The 19,466-nt window shown below is 38.4% G+C and overlaps 1 protein-coding gene across 2 annotated transcripts in view; it reads right to left on the bottom strand.

The window, feature by feature from the left end:
• The window catches only part of LOC144086891 (glypican-6-like), a 60,671-nt gene extending 43,966 nt beyond the window's left edge, over positions 1-16,705 (bottom strand). For both annotated transcript variants that reach the window (XM_077617055.1, XM_077617056.1), the window contains exon 1: positions 16,525-16,705. In XM_077617055.1, the coding sequence (XP_077473181.1) occupies positions 16,525-16,675 (151 nt within the window). In that variant the 5' untranslated portion in view covers positions 16,676-16,705. The remainder of the gene's footprint in view (positions 1-16,524) is intronic.
• Between the last annotated feature and the right edge of the window lie 2,761 nt (positions 16,706-19,466).

Raw genomic sequence — 19,466 nt, 5'->3', positions numbered from 1 at the left:
GGTACCTTTTTTTTTTTGACTGACTACCTAGCCTGTGAAACTCTTCCTTGACACACAATAAAACAGATTGAAAGTGGAAAAAAAAACACAAAAACAGCACTCCATTACAAAAAACCAAACTGACATGCCATAGGTTTTATCAACAGATAATACGAATTTTCGATTTTTACATTATGACATTTTCACGGGACTGAGATTTCCCGACAATGATTAAAAATCAGTCCACCGGCGAGGCTAACGCTGTGTGACGCAGGCTAAAGTCTATTTTAGTCGAGCAAAAAAAAAAAGGATCATGTTAATGATGCCTGTCCTACTGAGAAGCAAATACTGAGTGCAACCTTTTCATCACTTCGCTCTAGCAGCATCTTGACATGACATCCTTTCATTGTGCTCTGCTTTTTTTCCCAGACATCACTAAACTCATATATCAAGCGACTGCATATGGGGATAAAAGGGCTTTGGAGGGACACCAACACTCTGAGGACTACGGCGCCCTTCTTCTTCAAGGTTAGAACGGCTCCGTGGCCTCACCGGATCGTCTGTCTACTCGACGGCTCATCGCCAAGCGATGGAGGAGTGTCGACCAGTATTTTCTAGCAACAACGATTTAAACCGGCGTGAGAGGATCGGAAGTCTAGACGTTGTTGTCAGTCAAGTCAATCCTCTAAATCCCGCGGAATAAGCCGGTATTTCCTAAGTCAACATACGACATTGTCACCGAGTCAGGGAACAAAATGATGGAATTAAGCGGGAGAACAAAGAAAGATAAAACCATGTTAAACATTTAAGGATTCTATTTGAACTCGGGCTAATTCTGGATTGTGATCGCATCCATTTTTTTTAAATGTACAAGGACGACAGCGTTTAAAAGCTGCACACGGCAAGTTTTATTTATGTTTTTTTCACCCCAATGCATCTCAAAATACTGGATGGGATAGATTTGGTAGAACCGCTGGAAACTGGTCTTCCAGGAGTTAAAGAAGTGGGGTTGCCAGATAAGAAATTTTGAGGCAACACGCTCGAACATAACATAAACAAATTTAAATGAACTTGGATTACGATGCAGACACACTCAAAAATAAGTTTAATCGAACCTAACACTAAACTTAATTCTAATTTTGTATTAAAGTTTGATACCTTTCTTCTCCCGGGTTGGCTCTTTTTGCCCCGCCTCCACCCTGACTTTCACTATCGATGGGCTGTTTGCTGTTGTATTCCCTTCAAAATATTCAGAAAATGATGCACGCAAATGTCCTTACAATAGGATAACGCACGACCATTTTCCAACGAGAAGTAGTATAAACTCCTCTCGTATTAGCGATCGCTCCGCCATTCGCACTGACTAACGGAGAAAAAAACACTGAAAAAAATGCAACGCTCCGCCCAGTGCTCGTAGATATCTGTTATACACAAAAGAGATGCGGCAAAAAAGACAGTGCGCTAAAATCATAAACAGCCTCTCTTTACAAAACACCTGGCTTTCTCGTATCTCGAAATGTGTCTCGAATCTCGAGATAATTATTTGCTCGAAATTTTACTCGTATCTCGAATTGCTCGTATGTCGCGGTACTTTCTCACCCTTTTAGGTTGGCCATTGCTCGTCATTTTTTTCACCGCCGAGACAGCATCGATTTCGCCGCTAATGGGGTTTTCTGCCACGATTTTATTCCTATCTGAAGCTTTTGATGACCCCGAAGAAGGCAATCAGAGAGAATTATTTCCGCAGTCGATGATTATTGCACGAGTTTATTAGCCAGACAAAAGAAAAGCGCAATGACGTACCGTATCGCTCGCTGCTCAACCTTTCGGTGTGGAGCCCGTAGTCATGCCTTCCACCACGCACAGCTTTCTAATGAGCGTGTAGTCATTTTAATTACAGCAAAACAGTTTATGCATGAAATCAGAGGCACTTTTAGAGTGCTTACTAACTGCCAGCGCAGCATGCAATTACTTTTTGGCACCTCCACGTTAGGTCTATTTTGATGGTCGATTATTCATTTTTTTTTTTTAGATTAGTTGACTAATCAGTTTTTGTACATAGTAAATCGTCGTATTTGCTGTACCATTACTCTGGTTTTAACAATGAGTTATGAATGTTCACTGAAACAAAACGGGGAAAAAAAGGCATGATTAGATGATAAATATTTTCCTGTGGATTATTGTGTTGTTGTTTTGTAAAGTCAAAAGCAGATGTTAGTAAATATCTCATGCTAAATCAGTACAGATACTTTGCCTGCTTTTTAAAGCGACAGAGGGAGAAAATAATTGATGTTTTTCTCCAAAATATGAAGATTTAAAAAAAAGATCTTTTAGGAATAAATAAAAAAGTACAATATTTACAGTTTTTCATGGGAAATGTATTTGCCTTTAAATAAAGTGGAGAAATAAAGATAGTAGTTAGGCTATTTTTCAATTTTTTGAAAGTTATACAAACCGTTTGTTTTTGTTTTTAATTTATTTATTTATATATATATATATATATATATATATATATATATATATATATATATATATATATATATATATATATATATATATATAAGGGAATATTTAAAAAAATACACCAACATTATATAAAATGTGTAATACATAAATAAAAAAGAATATTTATTATGAAGAGACTCAATTATAAAAAAAAATCTAAATGATTGTCAATTAATTTTTTGATAATAAATTAGTTGTTGATAGGTCAATTCATAGCGTCAGCCCAAACTCTGACATTTTTCTCAAGTACGTTTTTATTTATGATTTTTACAAATATTACCTTCATTGAACCAGCTCGCACTCCGACATTTTTTAAAGTACCTTTTTACTTGTAATTTTTACAAATATTTAGCTATTTTGCGACGCGAGATGTTTGTGTCCATAAAGATGAACCTCACAGTACATGATGAAACAATTCTAAGATAATAACCACAGTTAAATATTATCGCTCTGAATGAATATCAATCATAAGATATATTTATTATCATTGTAAACAGCTGAATTCATCAAAGCGCTCCTGTTTTGGATCCGATTAGATTGTGCAGGTTTCTCCAAACACGCGTCCAATGAGTAGAGCTTCCAAAACAGCAGCTTTTGACATTTTGGAAAATATATTTAATACAATATAATCTTGTAAGAGATATTATATTGTTTTGCACACACACAGTGTTCCACCCTCTTGCTCAAGGGCATTTCAACAAACTTCAGTTTTTTTTCTTTCCTTTATGAAAGTAAGTAGTCAAACATGGGAGTTAAAAAGGCAAGCCGTTACTTACACAGGCACTCTTGCTGCCCCATTCATTAATAATTCATGGTCCATAATGCATGTGTAAACGCTCTTCCAACACATATTGAATGACTATTATCACTGTGGATTGTTCCATGATGGCATTCCATACAGTGCGCAGAGTATCGACTTTCTGTTTAGCGTTTAATCAACATGTCGCTTTCTTCAAGCGCCGATTTACAGTGCGTTGAATGAATTGCTCATTTGTGTTTCCACACGACAATGCCGCTCCTTAAATCGGAATATTTCAGCCACTTGTCTTCACTCCCAGTAACACCCAAAGAAAATCATTCCTATTTAATGTACCGCATTCCTGGTGGACATTAACCCTTTCCAGGATAATGCTCACTGCAGTGGAGAAGTATTCCAGAGTTGACATTTATGTACTTTAGTAACCACTAACCTGTTTAAGATCAAACTTTTTTTTTTTTTTTAAATATTAGCATTTTTTCTTCTTCTAGTCATCACAGTGGAAACGTGGTAAGCACATAAGCCTCACAGTTCTGAGATCGAGGTTTCAATCCCCCGGTAGGTTTTAAAAATTATATATACTGCTATCGAATATATCATAAAATACATGTGAATATATCAAGTATATTTTTCAACTTTTAGAACTTTTAATGCATGTATAACTTAACAGTATGTAATTAATAAAAGAAAAAAGAAAAAAAGAAATGCACTCTGGCTATGTAACACCCCAAAGATGATTTTTTTTTTGTCATAGTTAAAAAAATGAAAAATAAAAAATAAATAAATACAAATTTCGGGGCATTTATTCAATCACTAAAGGGCAAATCTTAGATATTTCTCCTTTAAATAAAAACAGACTGAGGTTTTACAAATATATTGCCCATTTCTAAAGTCAAATTTGATATATACTCTATAACTATAAACAAACATTTTTTTATGTCCAAAGCCTACCCACGATTAAGTCATAATCAAGCAAGAACTCGAGAATTCTGGAAAAAACAGCGCTGCCATTACCGCATATACGTAGACGTCAAATTCATTCGACACTGAACAGGCAGTCAACGAGTCAAACACAAAAAAAGATATCATAAGAATATTGGAAAATGCTGTAAGCGTGAATTCCAAATGGCCACGAGCATCAGTATGCATGTCTTCCCACACACTCCTGCCTTCCCTTCCCACTTTTAATAACGTCTCCAGAGGTGTTGCGATGCGAACAATACGGCCCACTTCTCTCACTCCTCAAGTTCAAACTGGCATCAAATCAATTCCAGTGACACTCTCCCCCATTTTGGGTCATGTCACAAGACATAATGAAAGACATGATGTGCTTTAAATAACCGTGGGCCGCGGCAGGTAAAGACAACGGCGCCATTGCTCGTCTTTGGGCGCCAAAAAGGACAGACGTTTTCGAGACGGAAATGAATTCTGGGCGACATAAAACGCCATGCAATTGTACGCCGGCAATCTTTTCATCCTCGGCGAAGTCGGCGCGTTGGAGAAAGCGATAGAGAGAAGAAAAAAAGGTGGCGTCCGATAATCAGACGTGTTTATTTGATATTTATGGTTACGTCAATGTATCCAATGGCAACGGACACGAGTGAGGACTGGGTTTTTCATTGCAACTGACGGTGGTAGACGTCCAATCCGAGCGAACCGAAATGAAATCGTCACAAGCAGGTTGTTCAAATTACAGTAAATTGTCAAACGCCGCAGGCCGATCGGCGCGTTTCATTACTTATTCCCATTGGACGGAGGGCATTCATATTTTATGATGGCGGTCATGAGATCAGCCCAGGCTTTTGCATAAAATATCACAGCACAGCTTATATTGTCGCGTGCGGGAAATAACGCTTTCATTATCGGGGTTTTGCCATTTGAAAGAATTCAAAGACATCCCCTAAAAAATTGCAGTTTTACAAAAAAGCCCACTGCTATGGATGAGTTATGCTTTAATTGACGCAAAAGTCGAAACCGGCTGTGAAAGGAGAAAGACAGATTGGATATTTAGTAAAGTGCGTGTCCCTATTTTTACCTCTTCAGCAGTGTCATTTGTTGTGTTTGAAGATTATTTTCGCGTCTGTCATAGGGCTAAGAAACGCACAATTTGCATGCTTCAATACATTATCCGACCATATTTCGCATGGTCATTCATGTACACTGTGTTTTCTGGACTCTAAGTCGTAATTTGTGTTTTTGTTTTATGGTTTGACTGGGGGGGCGACTTATACTCCAGTGCGACGAATGAATTGTTATTATCATTTCACATGGTATTTTTTACAAGAATCTTATTTTAAAGGCCTGTCAAGATGACATGTCTATAGTTGGGATTGGATTTTATTAAATAAAAATCCTCCAAAAAAGCCACTTATATACATTTTCATTGCGCATTTTTTTGGCAAGTGCGACTTATACTCCAGTGCGACGAATGTGATGTTATTATATGATTTCCCATGGTATTTGTTACAAGAATATTATATTAAATACCTCTCAAGAGGACATGTCTACAGTTTGGTTTGGATTTTATTAGATAAAAATCCACCAAAAAAGCCATATACATTTCACATTTTTTTGGCTAGTGCGACTTATATTCCAGTGCGACGAATGTATTGTTATTATATCATTTCACATGGTATTTTTTTTACAAGAATCTTATTTTAAATGCCTTTCAAGATGACATGTCTGCAGTTGGGTTTGGATTTTATTAAATAAAAATCCACTTATATACATTTTCATTGCGCATTTTTTTGGCAAGTGCGACTTATACTCCAGTGTGACGAATGTAATGTTATTATATAATTTCACATGGTATTTTTTACAAGAATCTTATATTAAATACCTCTCAAGAGGACATGTCTACAGTTTGGTTTTTGATTTTATTTTTAAAAAATCCACCAAAAAAGCCACTTCTATACATTTTCATTGCGCATTTTTTGGCTAGTGCGACTTATACTCCAAAATATACGGCACTGGCTGTTGTCTTTCCCTTTAACATGATTGGCTGCATGCACCTAACATATCACTCACAAGTTAAAATCATAAATAAGGATGAAAATGGAAGAAACCAACAACAAGAACAAAGCAGAGCTTGAGGTATTCATTCAAGTCAAAATAAGTGGAGAAAAAAAAAAAAACGTTCTTGACCTGGAGGTCAATATTCATGCTGCCATAAACATTCTGCCATAAAGATTCCTAATACATATTGCAATTATTTTATTATTGGTATTTGCAGCACATTTCGGAGCAAGGATCAGCATATGTAAGAGCGGCTGTTGATTATTACGGAGGCCGTTATGGATTTTCAGTCTCCGCGCTGCTTGAACATGCCACGCATGCCAGCCGGCGTGCTTGGCATCCACTTAGCCGAGTCGACGGCACGGCAGGGCGGCAGCCGGTGCCACTTTACTTATTATTACTCTTCGCTCAGCATTTAACGGCCACCTCGTTAGCGAGGAGGCCGCCTTCCCGCAGACAAGCGAGGCGCCAGGCGCAAACATGGTCATCGACGAGGCAGCGGTTAAAAGGTAGACGGGGGCGACGGAGCGTTTTGTTTTGACGGCTAGCTGAGGCCTCGGGGAAAGTAGCGACGTGAACGGTGAGAGAGGTCAGGGATTGTGGGCGGAAAATGCAATGTAGCAATTCTGGCCAACTTTGTAACTTAACTTTTAAAGTTTGGTGCGACCGGTCAGTTTGCTTGAGAACGCTGTAAAAAGTGGATTTCCTTCAAAATGACTTTTATCTTTTCTTAATATTTTTAGCTTGAAATTCATTTATTTATTTGATTTTTTTTTTATTTAAAAAAAGGAAAATACAGGAATAATTCCCTTTTCATTTAAAAATTCAAGTTGATTATTTATATTGAATTCAATTGAAAAAAAATTTATTACAATTTTTAAATGAATAAAAAGCAGAGGATAATATAAGATAACATTAATCATAGGACAGTATTTTTTTTAAATTTACATTTCTGATCCAAAAAGCACAACAAGAAGTAAAAAGTAAATATCTCATCTCTATTTATATTATTATTATTATTTTCGTAATACAATAGTAAGACATACATATGAGACAATTAGTCGATTAATCTAAAAAAAATATGTATGATTAGTCAACCGTCAAAATCATATTGGGGATAATACAGAAAAGAATACATCCATTTTAATAAAATCCAATTCCAAAAAAAAGGAACGTTTTCCACCAATTCAGCAGAAAACCTTTGTCTTATTCTTTTATCATTCCCCGTATCAAAACAATTTCATCTGTCCTTTTTATTGGAATCGATTTTCCTATTAGAAATAATTCAACTGCGATGATGTGAATCATCCACGTGTTGCGGGCAGATTGTACTATTGAATTAATGAAATGGAAAAGATAAAGAAAAGTGGCTCTGAGTGTCTCCCGCTTAAAGTAATTAAATAAGATCTCCATTCAGGCATGAACTCATTGGATTCGCTGCTGGATGGAACGTCTCTTGCCGTCAATGGCACGCTTCAAAAACACTTTAAATATATGAAGTAATTTATAAGTTCAGTGGACAAATTTGCATCCATTTGTACAGAGCGTAAAAGTGGTGTTTGATTATCGGTGGATTGTTGCACATTCAGCAGAGCTGATATTTCACCACTGTCTAACCTCATTTGACAGACTCAGCAATTCATATAAATATGCTTTTGGCGTAGTTGTTAACAACACTCCTCTGTGGAGACACAGATATTTTCACCTAAGACTCAACCAACTATTTGACTTTCCTTAAATCTTGCTTTGCATAAGAGCCCAAGCCTCAGGTGAATGAATCCATGTTTTCCCAACCTAAAATGTAATTATAACGAGCTGGCAAGGTAGTGAAAAAACAACAACTCCCTTTCATCGCCTCAGGGTTAGCCGTGACGGAACACTGCTTTAAAAAAGTAAAAGGCCCAAAAAGAGTCAACTGAAATCTTCCGTGCAGAAAATACACTCACAGCAACAAATGTGATCATTTGTTTGAATTTTATCTCATGGATGGAGTGACAACATCGAATTGTGTTGAAGACGATCTCGAAAATATTGTAAAAATTAAAAAAAAGACTTATTCAACTCCTTCTACCAAAGTATTATTCATTCATATTTTGAACCTCAACCTCACAAGGGTCGCGGAGGGTGCTGGAGCCTATCCCAGCCGACTTCAGGCACCTTGCGGGGGACACTATAGCCTGACTTGGTGGCCAGCCAATCGCAGGGCACGAGGTGACATAGGACTACCAATCATAGCTAGGGGAATTTTCGAGTGTTCAACCAGCCTATCATGAAAGTTTTTTGGAATGTGGGAGGGGAGGAACCCAGAGAAAACCCACGCAAGCAAACGTGCAAACTCCACACAGTTCGGACCGACCTGGGATCGAACCCTCGACCACAGGACTGTGAGGCCGACGTGCTAACCACTCATCAGTATTATTGTAAAAAAAAAAAGAAAAAAAAAGACTTGGGATCGAACCCTCGACCACAGGACTGTGAGACCAAGGTGCTACCCACTCATCCGTATTATTATTTTAAAAAAAACGTATTCAACTCCTACCGAAGTATTAGTAGTTTTATTTTATTAATTGCTGTAACCTTAAAACATTTAGGTTAGCATCAAAAGATATTAAAGCATTTTCTCTCTTTGGTTAAGAAAAAGTTTTGCCTTAACTCCCACTTTCTCGATTTAATTGTTTTATTTTTGTCATAAAGAGTTGCTTTGGGCCATTTTTGACAGCTCTTGGTATTTTTTTTTGTCCTCAATCGCTTCTGGTTATCCTTTATTTAGCTTTTTGAGATACGCTAACTGCTAGTCGTTGTTTTTTCCTCCTTGTATCGAGCATTGCATGTGGGCGTATTGACTTTTGTCTGTGGAGCGTTTCCGAATAATTGGCCATCTTCTTTCGGATTCACGGTCGCAGCTTATCAAAGCTCGTGTAGCTCTCTGTTTTTAATAGGGTTACATTTTTATGTACTATGAACGTCCACTTAAGAGACAACATTTAACTTGAAAAGGTGAACTACACCCTATACTAGTCAGCAGTCAGTCATAGGGCACACACACACAAACGCACACACAAACGCACACCGACAGATGAATAGCCGCAATTACACCGCCAGTGAGTGTGAATCGATCCTACGTTGCCTGCGGCGAAGTCAGACGAACGTAGCACGAGACCATCAGCGACCTATACATACATAACCGGGAAAGCTTATGGTTATTAATCATGTTCCACGTCAAAATGAGTGGGACGTCTATTCCCGTCAATAGCAGCCAATGAGTTAATGACTCTAGGGAAGCAAGGTATTATTTATTTACTTATTGATTATGTATTTGTCTGTTTGTATACTGTATATGCATTGTGGTGAAAGCTTTAAATCTCATTATACTTGTGAAATGCAAATAAAAGCAATCAATTCAATGAGTGCCTTGCTCAATTATAGACATTTTATTAGTATAACCTATTAGGGACCATTTTGTCTCCTGTAATGTGATTTTATGGGAACCAGTTCACATTTGGTTGTCAATTCACACTCACTGTTTGCAAACAATTAAAAATACACTTTTAAAAAACGATGCTGTCGAATGGAGTCGTCATTGTATTGAATTGAATTGAATGATCGTATTGTCATTATACAAGTATAATGAGATTTAAAGCTTTCACCACAAAGTGCCCAAATAACAACAGCAATAAATAATTAATAAATACGTAGGGAAGTGCACAAATAGCAACAAACACACAAACGAACTGATAAATAATCAATAAATAATAATAATTGATAAATAAGTAGTCAAGATAATAAATAAGTAGTAGTCAACAATGGTGTGGAAGTCAAAAGCCACGACATGACAACTCCATTCTGGCGATCGACATGAAGGTCACGCTCATCTGGTTATACGTCATCTGCCCATCCCGATAACCCATACCTCCACCATCTCCACCATCTCCACCACCTCCACCGTGCAGGTAGTATTTTCATTTCACCTTTCTAATGCTCCCCTCACTCTTACGTGACGTGAAGGAAGCGGTCCACATTAGCCACTCCGGAGGAGCTCATAGCGAGCGGCCGAGGATCAAATCAAATCAGGGCTCGTATTTCAGTACAGCTCACGGCTGAAAGTAAACACGCGATTAAATCGGATGTGCTTTTATTGTGGTGTGGCCTCCTGCATATCTCAACGTCTTATCTAAAGCGCAAGCTCAAGCAGCGTTGATGTGATGTATTTTCAAATTTAAAAAAATGATATGTTCGGAGTCGAGATTGCCATTTCTTCGGGATGGTTCGCTTGCGTTGTTTACTGGGACATTCATCAGTGGGCAATAATCATGATGGATTTTCTACCGCTGCGAGATAGGGGAGCAAAAGTGCTATCTAAGTGCTAAGTAAGGTTTCTAAATAATATTTGCGCGTGTACAAGGTATGGATTTTTGACTTCACTAGGGAATTTGAGCAACAATTTTAAATGGTAATTTATCAATAACCTTCCGGGTGACCAAACGTCCGGCGACCAAACGTCCGAGTTCCCTAAATTATCCAAAGCACCTTCTCTCTTCATACCTGGAACTCAATACCAATTCACATAAGTGAACTCCCGTCTCTGAATTTCTTTGCCAATCATTTTAAAGCCTGGCTTTTAGACGAACAAAACTGTGTGATTTTGTGTGTGTCTAGTATGTGTCATCGTTTATCCTCAACCTACACAACGGACTAAAGATGGAAATTAGCCTTGCCAACAAGCTTACATCTTCACATATATATGTTCAGTAACATGAATACAAGTATGTTCATGAATATGTGCTGTCCCTTATTACAGACGCTCCCCTACTTACGAACATTCGAGTTACGAACAACGGTACATACGAACATGTCTGCAAATTGCGTTTATGTCGAAAAATGTTCGTACGTTCGATTTTGTATTGCCCGCCTTTTTCCGAGTAGTGCTTCTTCCCGCCGCTAATACCGACGCCTGGCACTGTGAGAGCTCAGCTCACCCAGCATCTACCTTCTTCGTTGCAGTGCGGAAGTGCGTGAACGTATCTCCAGTGCGTAAAGAACCTTTTTCATTTTTATCATTAAATATCTCGTGCATCCATTATTCAATGTGGTTGGTGAAAAGCGAAAGGCTTCTATTGAGGGAGGTGCAAGGAAGCGGCAAGCCATTTCATTTGAAATGAGTGGCAATAATAACGAAGCTTGATGCGCGTTGCACGGGAATACAACTTGAATCGTTCGACCGTCAGTACCATTTATAAACATAAAGATCGAGCAGCACGACCCAAATATTGAACGTTGCACAAAGTTTGCAAATCAATTGAATGATGCCATACTGTGCTACCGCATCATTTATGATGAAAAAAAGAAAACTGCAATCGTCATTTGATAGCTTCTTTCGGCCAGTTTCTAGTAAATCTCTCTCTCTCTCTCTCTCTAATGTATGGATACAGTACTGTATGTATTCTCTCCATTTTATTAAATGTTTTTTTCAGTACAAACCAATGCGTGTTACTTATACAAGCCTTAAACATACGAATGCACTTATATAAACCTTCAATATACTTATATAAGCCTTAAACATAAATTATAATACAAAATAAAGCACTGAGCAACTTACGAACAAATTCAACTTATGAACAATCGCTCGGAACCTAACTCGTTCATAAGTAGGGGTGTCTGTAAATAAATCAAAATCAAACAACTGACATGCGTTTGTATGGTCAACAAATGCAACTACAAAAAAGGGGGCAGGGTTTATTCCAAACAAGGATGTGCTTGCGTCCATCCTAAATTTTAAGTTGGGTCAATCTTTAATGAAAAAATCTGGCAGGTCGCACGTATGCACGCACACCTCAAGGGCACGGCCGTCCTGTGCGAATTTGCTGAGGCGCTCATAACACCTCGCCGCGATATGACTCATTCAAAAGAGCAGATCAAACGGCGTCTATGCATGGGGGACATCATCTGGAGATGAAGGATGAAATTGTTCACTGGCTTCTCCGAGATGGCTTGTGAAGTCGGTGACATTGATGCCAAGGTGTGTTAGTTATTTAAGGCAGCGGTGAACAGGTGGCCTTTTTATCAAATATGCACCACGGTGATAGACGTGCCATATGGGATTATAAAATGTTTTCCCCTTTCTTTTAATTGTGTGAAAAGCACGATGGCTGTCAGAGATGGCGAGAGAGAACAACAATGGTGCAAATGATTTGATTTATCATCTACAAAGTGTTTGTTTAACGACTTTAATTTAAAATAGTGCACTCGTCGGATGTTAACGCAGATTTTAGTGGAAATGAATGGAACGCCATTATACAAGTACAATGAGATTTAAAGCTTCACCATAAAGCGCACACATAAATAGGTAGTCATAAAAGGATTTATATCATAAAATATTAAGTGACTCAAGTGGTTCGCAGCATGTGAGAGAGGAAGCCATGATGTTTTAGTGCAAGTATCAAACACAATCCATGTTGGATGTCATTTTAAGAAAGTGCTAAGCAGTGCGTCTGCGCTTTTCATCCCATTCAGCTGGACTTGAAGAAAATTCCTCCCCGTGAGCTACTTCTGCTGATGCAGGGTGAAAAAACGCTCGGGCTATGCACCCCGCGTGCCAAGATTTTCCGATGAAACCATGGCTTCTCCTGCAAATTCACCTTTACGCTTAGCCGCCGACTTTAATTCCCCCAAACACAGCTGTTTCTGCTTTCGCCGCGTGAAAGCGCCGGGATTTAGCAGCTGGTTCTTATCGCGTTTGGTCTTGCCAAAGAACGCAACAATTGGACGCTGGCCTCTCACGTCAGCTAAAGTGAATTATGATATTTTCCCACATTCACACAATGTTAAGTGTTCTCGCAGGAGTCGGTGAGAAATTGTTGGAAAACGCAAGCGTTTTATGACTTTGGAGTGTTTTCACGCAAAATGAGAAACATCCATTCATTTTCGATTACGACATAAAACGATCGGAAACCTTTTTCTCCAGTCATATAGGTGGCGCTAGCCAAGCATTTTAATTTCAGCTAATAACCAAACATACCAAACGCATTCTAGCAATGCACTTTAAATTTAATTACACTTTTTGTCGAACTATAGAACTTATTTCACATTAAGTTGGAGCCAAAATAGATTGGAACGCTAAGAATCACATTGTGCCAAAATATTTCGACTCCAATGCCAATCTGAAATAAATTCCCAAAGCAAAAAAATAAACATTTACTATTATCGAAAAGCTATTAGATAACCTTGTCAAGAAGTAGACATCTTTCAAAATATCATATTGCACCAACATTTGCATCTTTATGTGAGATCTAGTTTCCTCTACTAGATTTGGACAATGATCTTTCTTTTTAATGTTTTAAAGTAATGCTGTTCTTACTTGTTGTTTTTTTCTGAAGAAGCAATAATGAGGAAGATGACAGTTTGAAAATCAGCATGATCATGTTATCTGGCTTTCCTACAGATTTTTTAAAATATCATACTCAGTTCTTTCTCCATTTAACTTCCAGACGCGTACTCATTATATTGCTTTGAGGACTAATTGCCGTCTAATTTGTGGCAGCCGCGACTAAACTAAAGAAGTAGTTGCTGTGGGGACGGGCGGGCATTTACAGGTATGGATGGAATGATATAACATAAAATAAAAATATGAATAAAATGAGAAAATGTCAAAAGGGGAAAAATACATATGTTTAGCGGGAAACTACATTGAAAAGAAACAACAAGAGTAAAAAAATATATAAATGCTATATGACCCTAAAATTCACTTAAATGTAGCTACAAATCAAAATTTTAACTTCACAATATTAACTTGATAAGAAAAAAAATGGCAAAATTCTAGTCGACAATTTGTTACGGATACTTAAAATCTTAAATTCGCAAGAAGTTTGATTTTTTTTTACAGTGTAACCTGGAGTCAAATGCTGTTTTGCTCAACATTTCTCATCTCATCTCATTTACTGAACCGCTGGGGGTGCTGGAGCCTATCCCCGCTGACTTCGGGCAAGAGGCAGGGCACACTCTGAATTGGTGGCCAGCCAATCGCAGGGCACAAGGAGACAAACAACCATTCACGCTCACACTCATACCTAGGGGAAATTTAGAGTGTCCAATCAGCCTACCGTGCATGTCTTTGGAATGTGGGAGGAAACCGGAGTACCCACAGAAAACCCACGCAGGCCCGGGGAGAACATGCAAACTCCACACAGGTGGACCGACCCTGATTTGAACACTGTGAGGCCGACGCGCTAACCACTCAGCCGCCACGCCCCTGCTTAAAATGTAACATGTAAAAACAATGATCTTTCTGCACAACTGCCAGGAGATGGCAGCAATTTCAAGATTAGAAAGGGGAATTCAACGTGTTTCTGGGAGGATGGCTACATTTGACTAAAAATAACCTTTTTTATACCCCTCATAACTAAAGAAAAAGGTAGAATCTATCGCTTTATGTTAGATCACATGGTTCAAAGTGGCGGCCCGGGGGCCAAATCTGGCCCGCCGCATCATTTTGTGTGGCCCGGGAAAGTAAATCATGAGTGCCGACTTTCTGTTTTAGGATCAAATTAAAATGAAGAGTATAGATGTATATTAAATTTCCTGATTTTCCCCCTTTTAAATCAATAATTATAATTTTTTAATCCATTTTTCTGTGTTTTTATTTCGGAAATCATTGTAAAATCTAAAAATATATTTTTTAAAAAGCTAAAATAAACATTGTTTTAGATCTATAAAAACTTAATATTCAGGGCTTTTAATCCAGTTCTTTTAATCCATTTATTAAAAAAAATCTAAATATTATATCTAAAATGGTCCGGCCCGCATGAAATCAAGTTGACGTTAATGTGGCCCGCGAACCAACCCGAGTTTGACACCCTTGTGTTAGATGATCTTCTATAATGGAGTTGAATTTCCATTACATGGACCAATCCTAAAACATATGAATGGTCGCATAATTTCTGCGCCGATCATTTGACGGGAAAAGTCTGACATCTTTAGTTGCTGGCCTTCGTATATTCAGTCTATCAACCCGCTATATAATATAATTGGAACGGAGACGTCTTTTAATGGGCTTTTATGGGATTTTTTTTATCAGGTGGAAAAGAGTCCCTTGAGGTCTGAGACACTTAAGCGAGAGGAAGTCGCAGTTACGCCAAAACGTACGCCAGGGCGGGTTAGTTAATCTGCTTGGGGCTGACCATTCATTATCCATTATCTTTGCACGCAGGGACGGACGGCTACGACAAGGAGGAGGAAGTCGGGCGGGCAATCTCGCCGCGGGCGCCTGGAGGGACTCTTCACATTTGGATTAAATATTGTTATCATCTTGTAGAGCGGCACCGGCGTAATTAACTGCCGGGTTTTAAGGAAGGAAAGATAGCCGCGTTGACCGCCGACCTCTACGAAAAGGTGGTAGGGGTGCAATTCAATGAAAAATAAAAGGGGAAATTTGGAGAAGACAAAATGGGTTTCTGTGACCAAAGGGAGGAAAATTGTGTTATTTGAAAAAAATTCTCGCCTAGGAGAACTTTAAATGACATTTTTACTTCAATTGCCTAAAATGATGACGACCTCTCTTGTGACTTTGCAAAATCGTAAAGTCCAATTGTAGTCTCATAGGATTCATCCATTCACAAAACGAGGAAAAAGACTGCGATACTTTTACCAATCTCAAAAACACGACTTTTTTCTTCCAAATTTGATAACTTTTTGGGTTTCAGCCTCATCATGTGACTTTTACTGTTACATTTGCACTACAGTGAAATCTCAGTGTACATCCTTTAAACATTCCATGACTTTCCAAACCGGGATCCTTACAAACGAAAGCAAAGAATGACTGGAAATCGAATCAATCCTCCCCAAAACGAAGTCACCTTCGCACCGTAAGAATGCAATAAAATGGAGGGCGGAGCCACCAAACAACGAGCCACAAAAAAACCCAACCAAAGACAACCACCCTGAGACAAAAAGCACAAACAACAATTCCATATTTATGCTTCGACCTTTCGTGAACCAAATCACTCGCATTTCTTTGCAAATGTGTCAACATTGACATTGCCTCATTTTCATCCCCGTGAAAATATTGCAACCGCCCAATTTTGAACTAATGACCTAATAATACATCAACATGGACTCGACTTGACTTGATTCTGTCAGGTGGATTTGAAAACTTTTATCAGGCACGTGAAAACGGAACATGTGGTTGAGTTGTTGCACCATCACGCTCAAAGCAACAACAAAAAAATGTGTGAAGCCATAAACGAATCTGATCTGATATTTCGTGCGGACCTTACCTGGGATCTCCTGGTGGGGGACCCGCGTAAAGCTGAAGCCCCCGGCGTTGCAAGCCTCCCTCACCTCGCTGCAATTTCTCCCTTTCACTTCAGCTTTGGCTGCCATGCACAAGGCAGACAAAGTGTAAAGCACCATCTCCAGTTTGGACATGGTGGACTTTTATGAAGATCCAGGATCTTATCCTGCTAATTCCCAAAAAAAAGCAAAAAAAAATCAACAAGATCCTCTTGAACCTTTCACTCAGTTCCTGTCTAATATCAGCCAAGTGGGCACTTGTCCGCGAGCAGAAAAAAAAAGGCTGTTTCAAATGCATCAAGGGGTGCTTAATTGAGATCTCCCACCATGCACCGCAGGGGAGATGGAGCGCGTCGGAGGTGCGGCATGGATCCCCCGGAGAAGAGAAGCTCTTCAAGCTGCTCCGCGCCTCAACTTGACCGAGCCCGGCGCCAGACGTACGGAGGGAGAGCTCGGCGTGCTGCGTTCAAGTGCCACCACTGTGCGAATGCCTGAAAGGAGAAGAGGAGAGGAGAGGAGACGGGTGAGGAGGGGAGGGGTGAGGAGAGGCTGCGCATCAGACCATGGAAAGCAGCTCACAAAATGTGGAATGGAGTAGGCTGCACACAAAACTTCTAACTAGTAAAACAAAAAGGGGTAAAACTTGGAAATGTAAGCATACAATCTCACCAAAGTGCGAGAAAAGGAGCCTTTTTATTCACACATCTGTACATCATCACCAAGCTAAATGATATTTGAATGCCACAAAATGACAAGATGCTTGAAGTCAGCATTTTTGTATAGTACCGTATTTTCACGACTATAAGGCGCACCGCATTATAAGGCGCACCCTCAATGAATGACACATTTTAATTTTAACACTGGATTATAAGGCGCCTGTCTATTTTGGAGAAAATGTAAGACTTTAAAGTGCGCCTTATAGTCGTGAAAATACGGTATTTGATTTTTTTGCCCTAAAATGCAGTTTGCAACAATTAATTGAACATTAATCAATTATTAGATTCCTCAACCGTTAGTATTCTAAGAGAGAATTCATCATTTTTTGACGTAAAATGATCTCTTGGCTTGACTGTAAATATTCTCGCAATTGTTTGAAAATTTAGTTTAGAAGAACAGAATAGGGGAAAAACATTATTTTTTTTCAAATGACTAAATACTTTCATTTTATTTTCATATAAGTGACTTTATACTTCACTCAATCACTGCTTTTCCGATTGTAGGTGTCCGGTGCATTTTGATTGGCAAATGCTAGCAGTAGTCATTGCTGCCAAGCCTCCTTGTTTAAATAGATTGGACCTCTAAAAAGGTCATCAGTTTTTTTGCAATTTAAACTGATCTAATATTTGGACCTTATGACATTTTCAAAGATTTTTTTTGCATTTTTGGCAGCCAAGTGTGTCTCTTTTTTTAAAAAATGGAAAAAAACAACAAGCTAATATAAAAGCAACAAATCATTTCTCAATATTCTGTCTAAACTGGGAAGCCTCGTTAACTCACTCCCAGCGAGTCAATCGATTTGTGAAGAGCACGAGGCGAATCCTTCGTGACATTATGGATTTTAGGGCACCTTGATCCGAGCGGGTAGATCAGCAGTGGATTAACATGGCCGCCTCAACAGTGCAAACGATTCCTTTCCATTTGGAGAAAGCGCCGCTATTTCTCTTCCGTCACTTTGATGCGAAAAGAACCCTCACCAACACGTTTAATCTCCTCTAAAATACAAGGTTCGACGTTCACCTGTAGTGGCGAGCATCATACAACGCATCAAACTGTTTGTTCATCAAATATTCATGAGGCCATTTTACCATTAGTAAGATGCAAAGTATGCAAAAGAGGAAAGCTCATGCATTTGCAATGATACAGACTATGGAATAGATTAAGTGGCTAAAGTCTTAAAGCAACTGTGCATCCACTTTAATTATGGGCAATGCGGATATGTTAAGGGGGGAAAAAACTGACGCAAGGCCTGGGACTGCAGATGATAAAAAGAAGGCGTACTCAAATCCCACTTTGTATCCCCTAATAGAGTAGCAGTGGAAGGGTACTAAAAAAAAACATATTTTGGCTTAAAATAGCTGTTAAAATCAAATTAGCTGCTTCCCTAATGTAGTGTTTCCCAAAGACTGTGCAGCAATTGTCAGGTGTGCTGTGGGAAATTGCAAAAAGAATAAAAAAGAAAAAATAATGTAATATTCAGAGAAAAAAATGAATATAACGAGATTAAAATTGAACTGTAATAAGATTCAAAACAAAACAAGGTGAATGTTAAATTATAGATGATGCTATTACAAGATTCAGATTGTGAAACAGTCATTCTGTTGCTTATTTTTCCTCTAACATGTTGTTTGGTTTCTAGGACATCAACTTTTGGCGAAGTACAATTTTTTTCCGTAATATTAGGAGAGTTAAGTAATATTTGGAGATAAGTCAAAGAATAATTCGATTAAAAACATGATATTACTTGTTTTTGCATCACTCGAACTGGAAGTTGTTCAAGGTCCGCAGACATCAACTTTTGGTGACATTAAGTCATGTGAAAATTAGATTTTGGAATAATTTTGGAGGTTTATGTGATTCCTGCTGATGAAACTTTGATGAGAATGACTATTGTTAATAAAGGCGACATAGTTTGAAATGAAAAGGTTTTCAAATGGTGAGATTTTTTCAATGCAAAAAGTGTGCCGCAGCTCAAAAAAGGTTGGTAAAAAATGCCCTAATGTAAAAGAGTGGAATCATTTAAATATTTGAAAAAGAATTTCACATTCATTTTGGTTGATGCCAGGTGCCAAAATATCAAAGACACAATTTAGCAGGAAAAATGACTTCTCTGAGCATGAATTAGGTGGACTTCTTGTTTTGAAATTGTCAATCGGAGTACATTATTGCCTCGCATTTTTGCCTTCTTCTTCAATTTTGTCACAAATGT

The sequence above is a fragment of the Stigmatopora argus genome, chromosome 13, assembly GCF_051989625.1.
Source record: "Stigmatopora argus isolate UIUO_Sarg chromosome 13, RoL_Sarg_1.0, whole genome shotgun sequence".
In the NCBI taxonomy this organism is placed as follows: Eukaryota; Metazoa; Chordata; class Actinopteri; order Syngnathiformes; family Syngnathidae; genus Stigmatopora; species Stigmatopora argus.
This window is presented reverse-complemented; position numbering and strand designations above follow the sequence as displayed.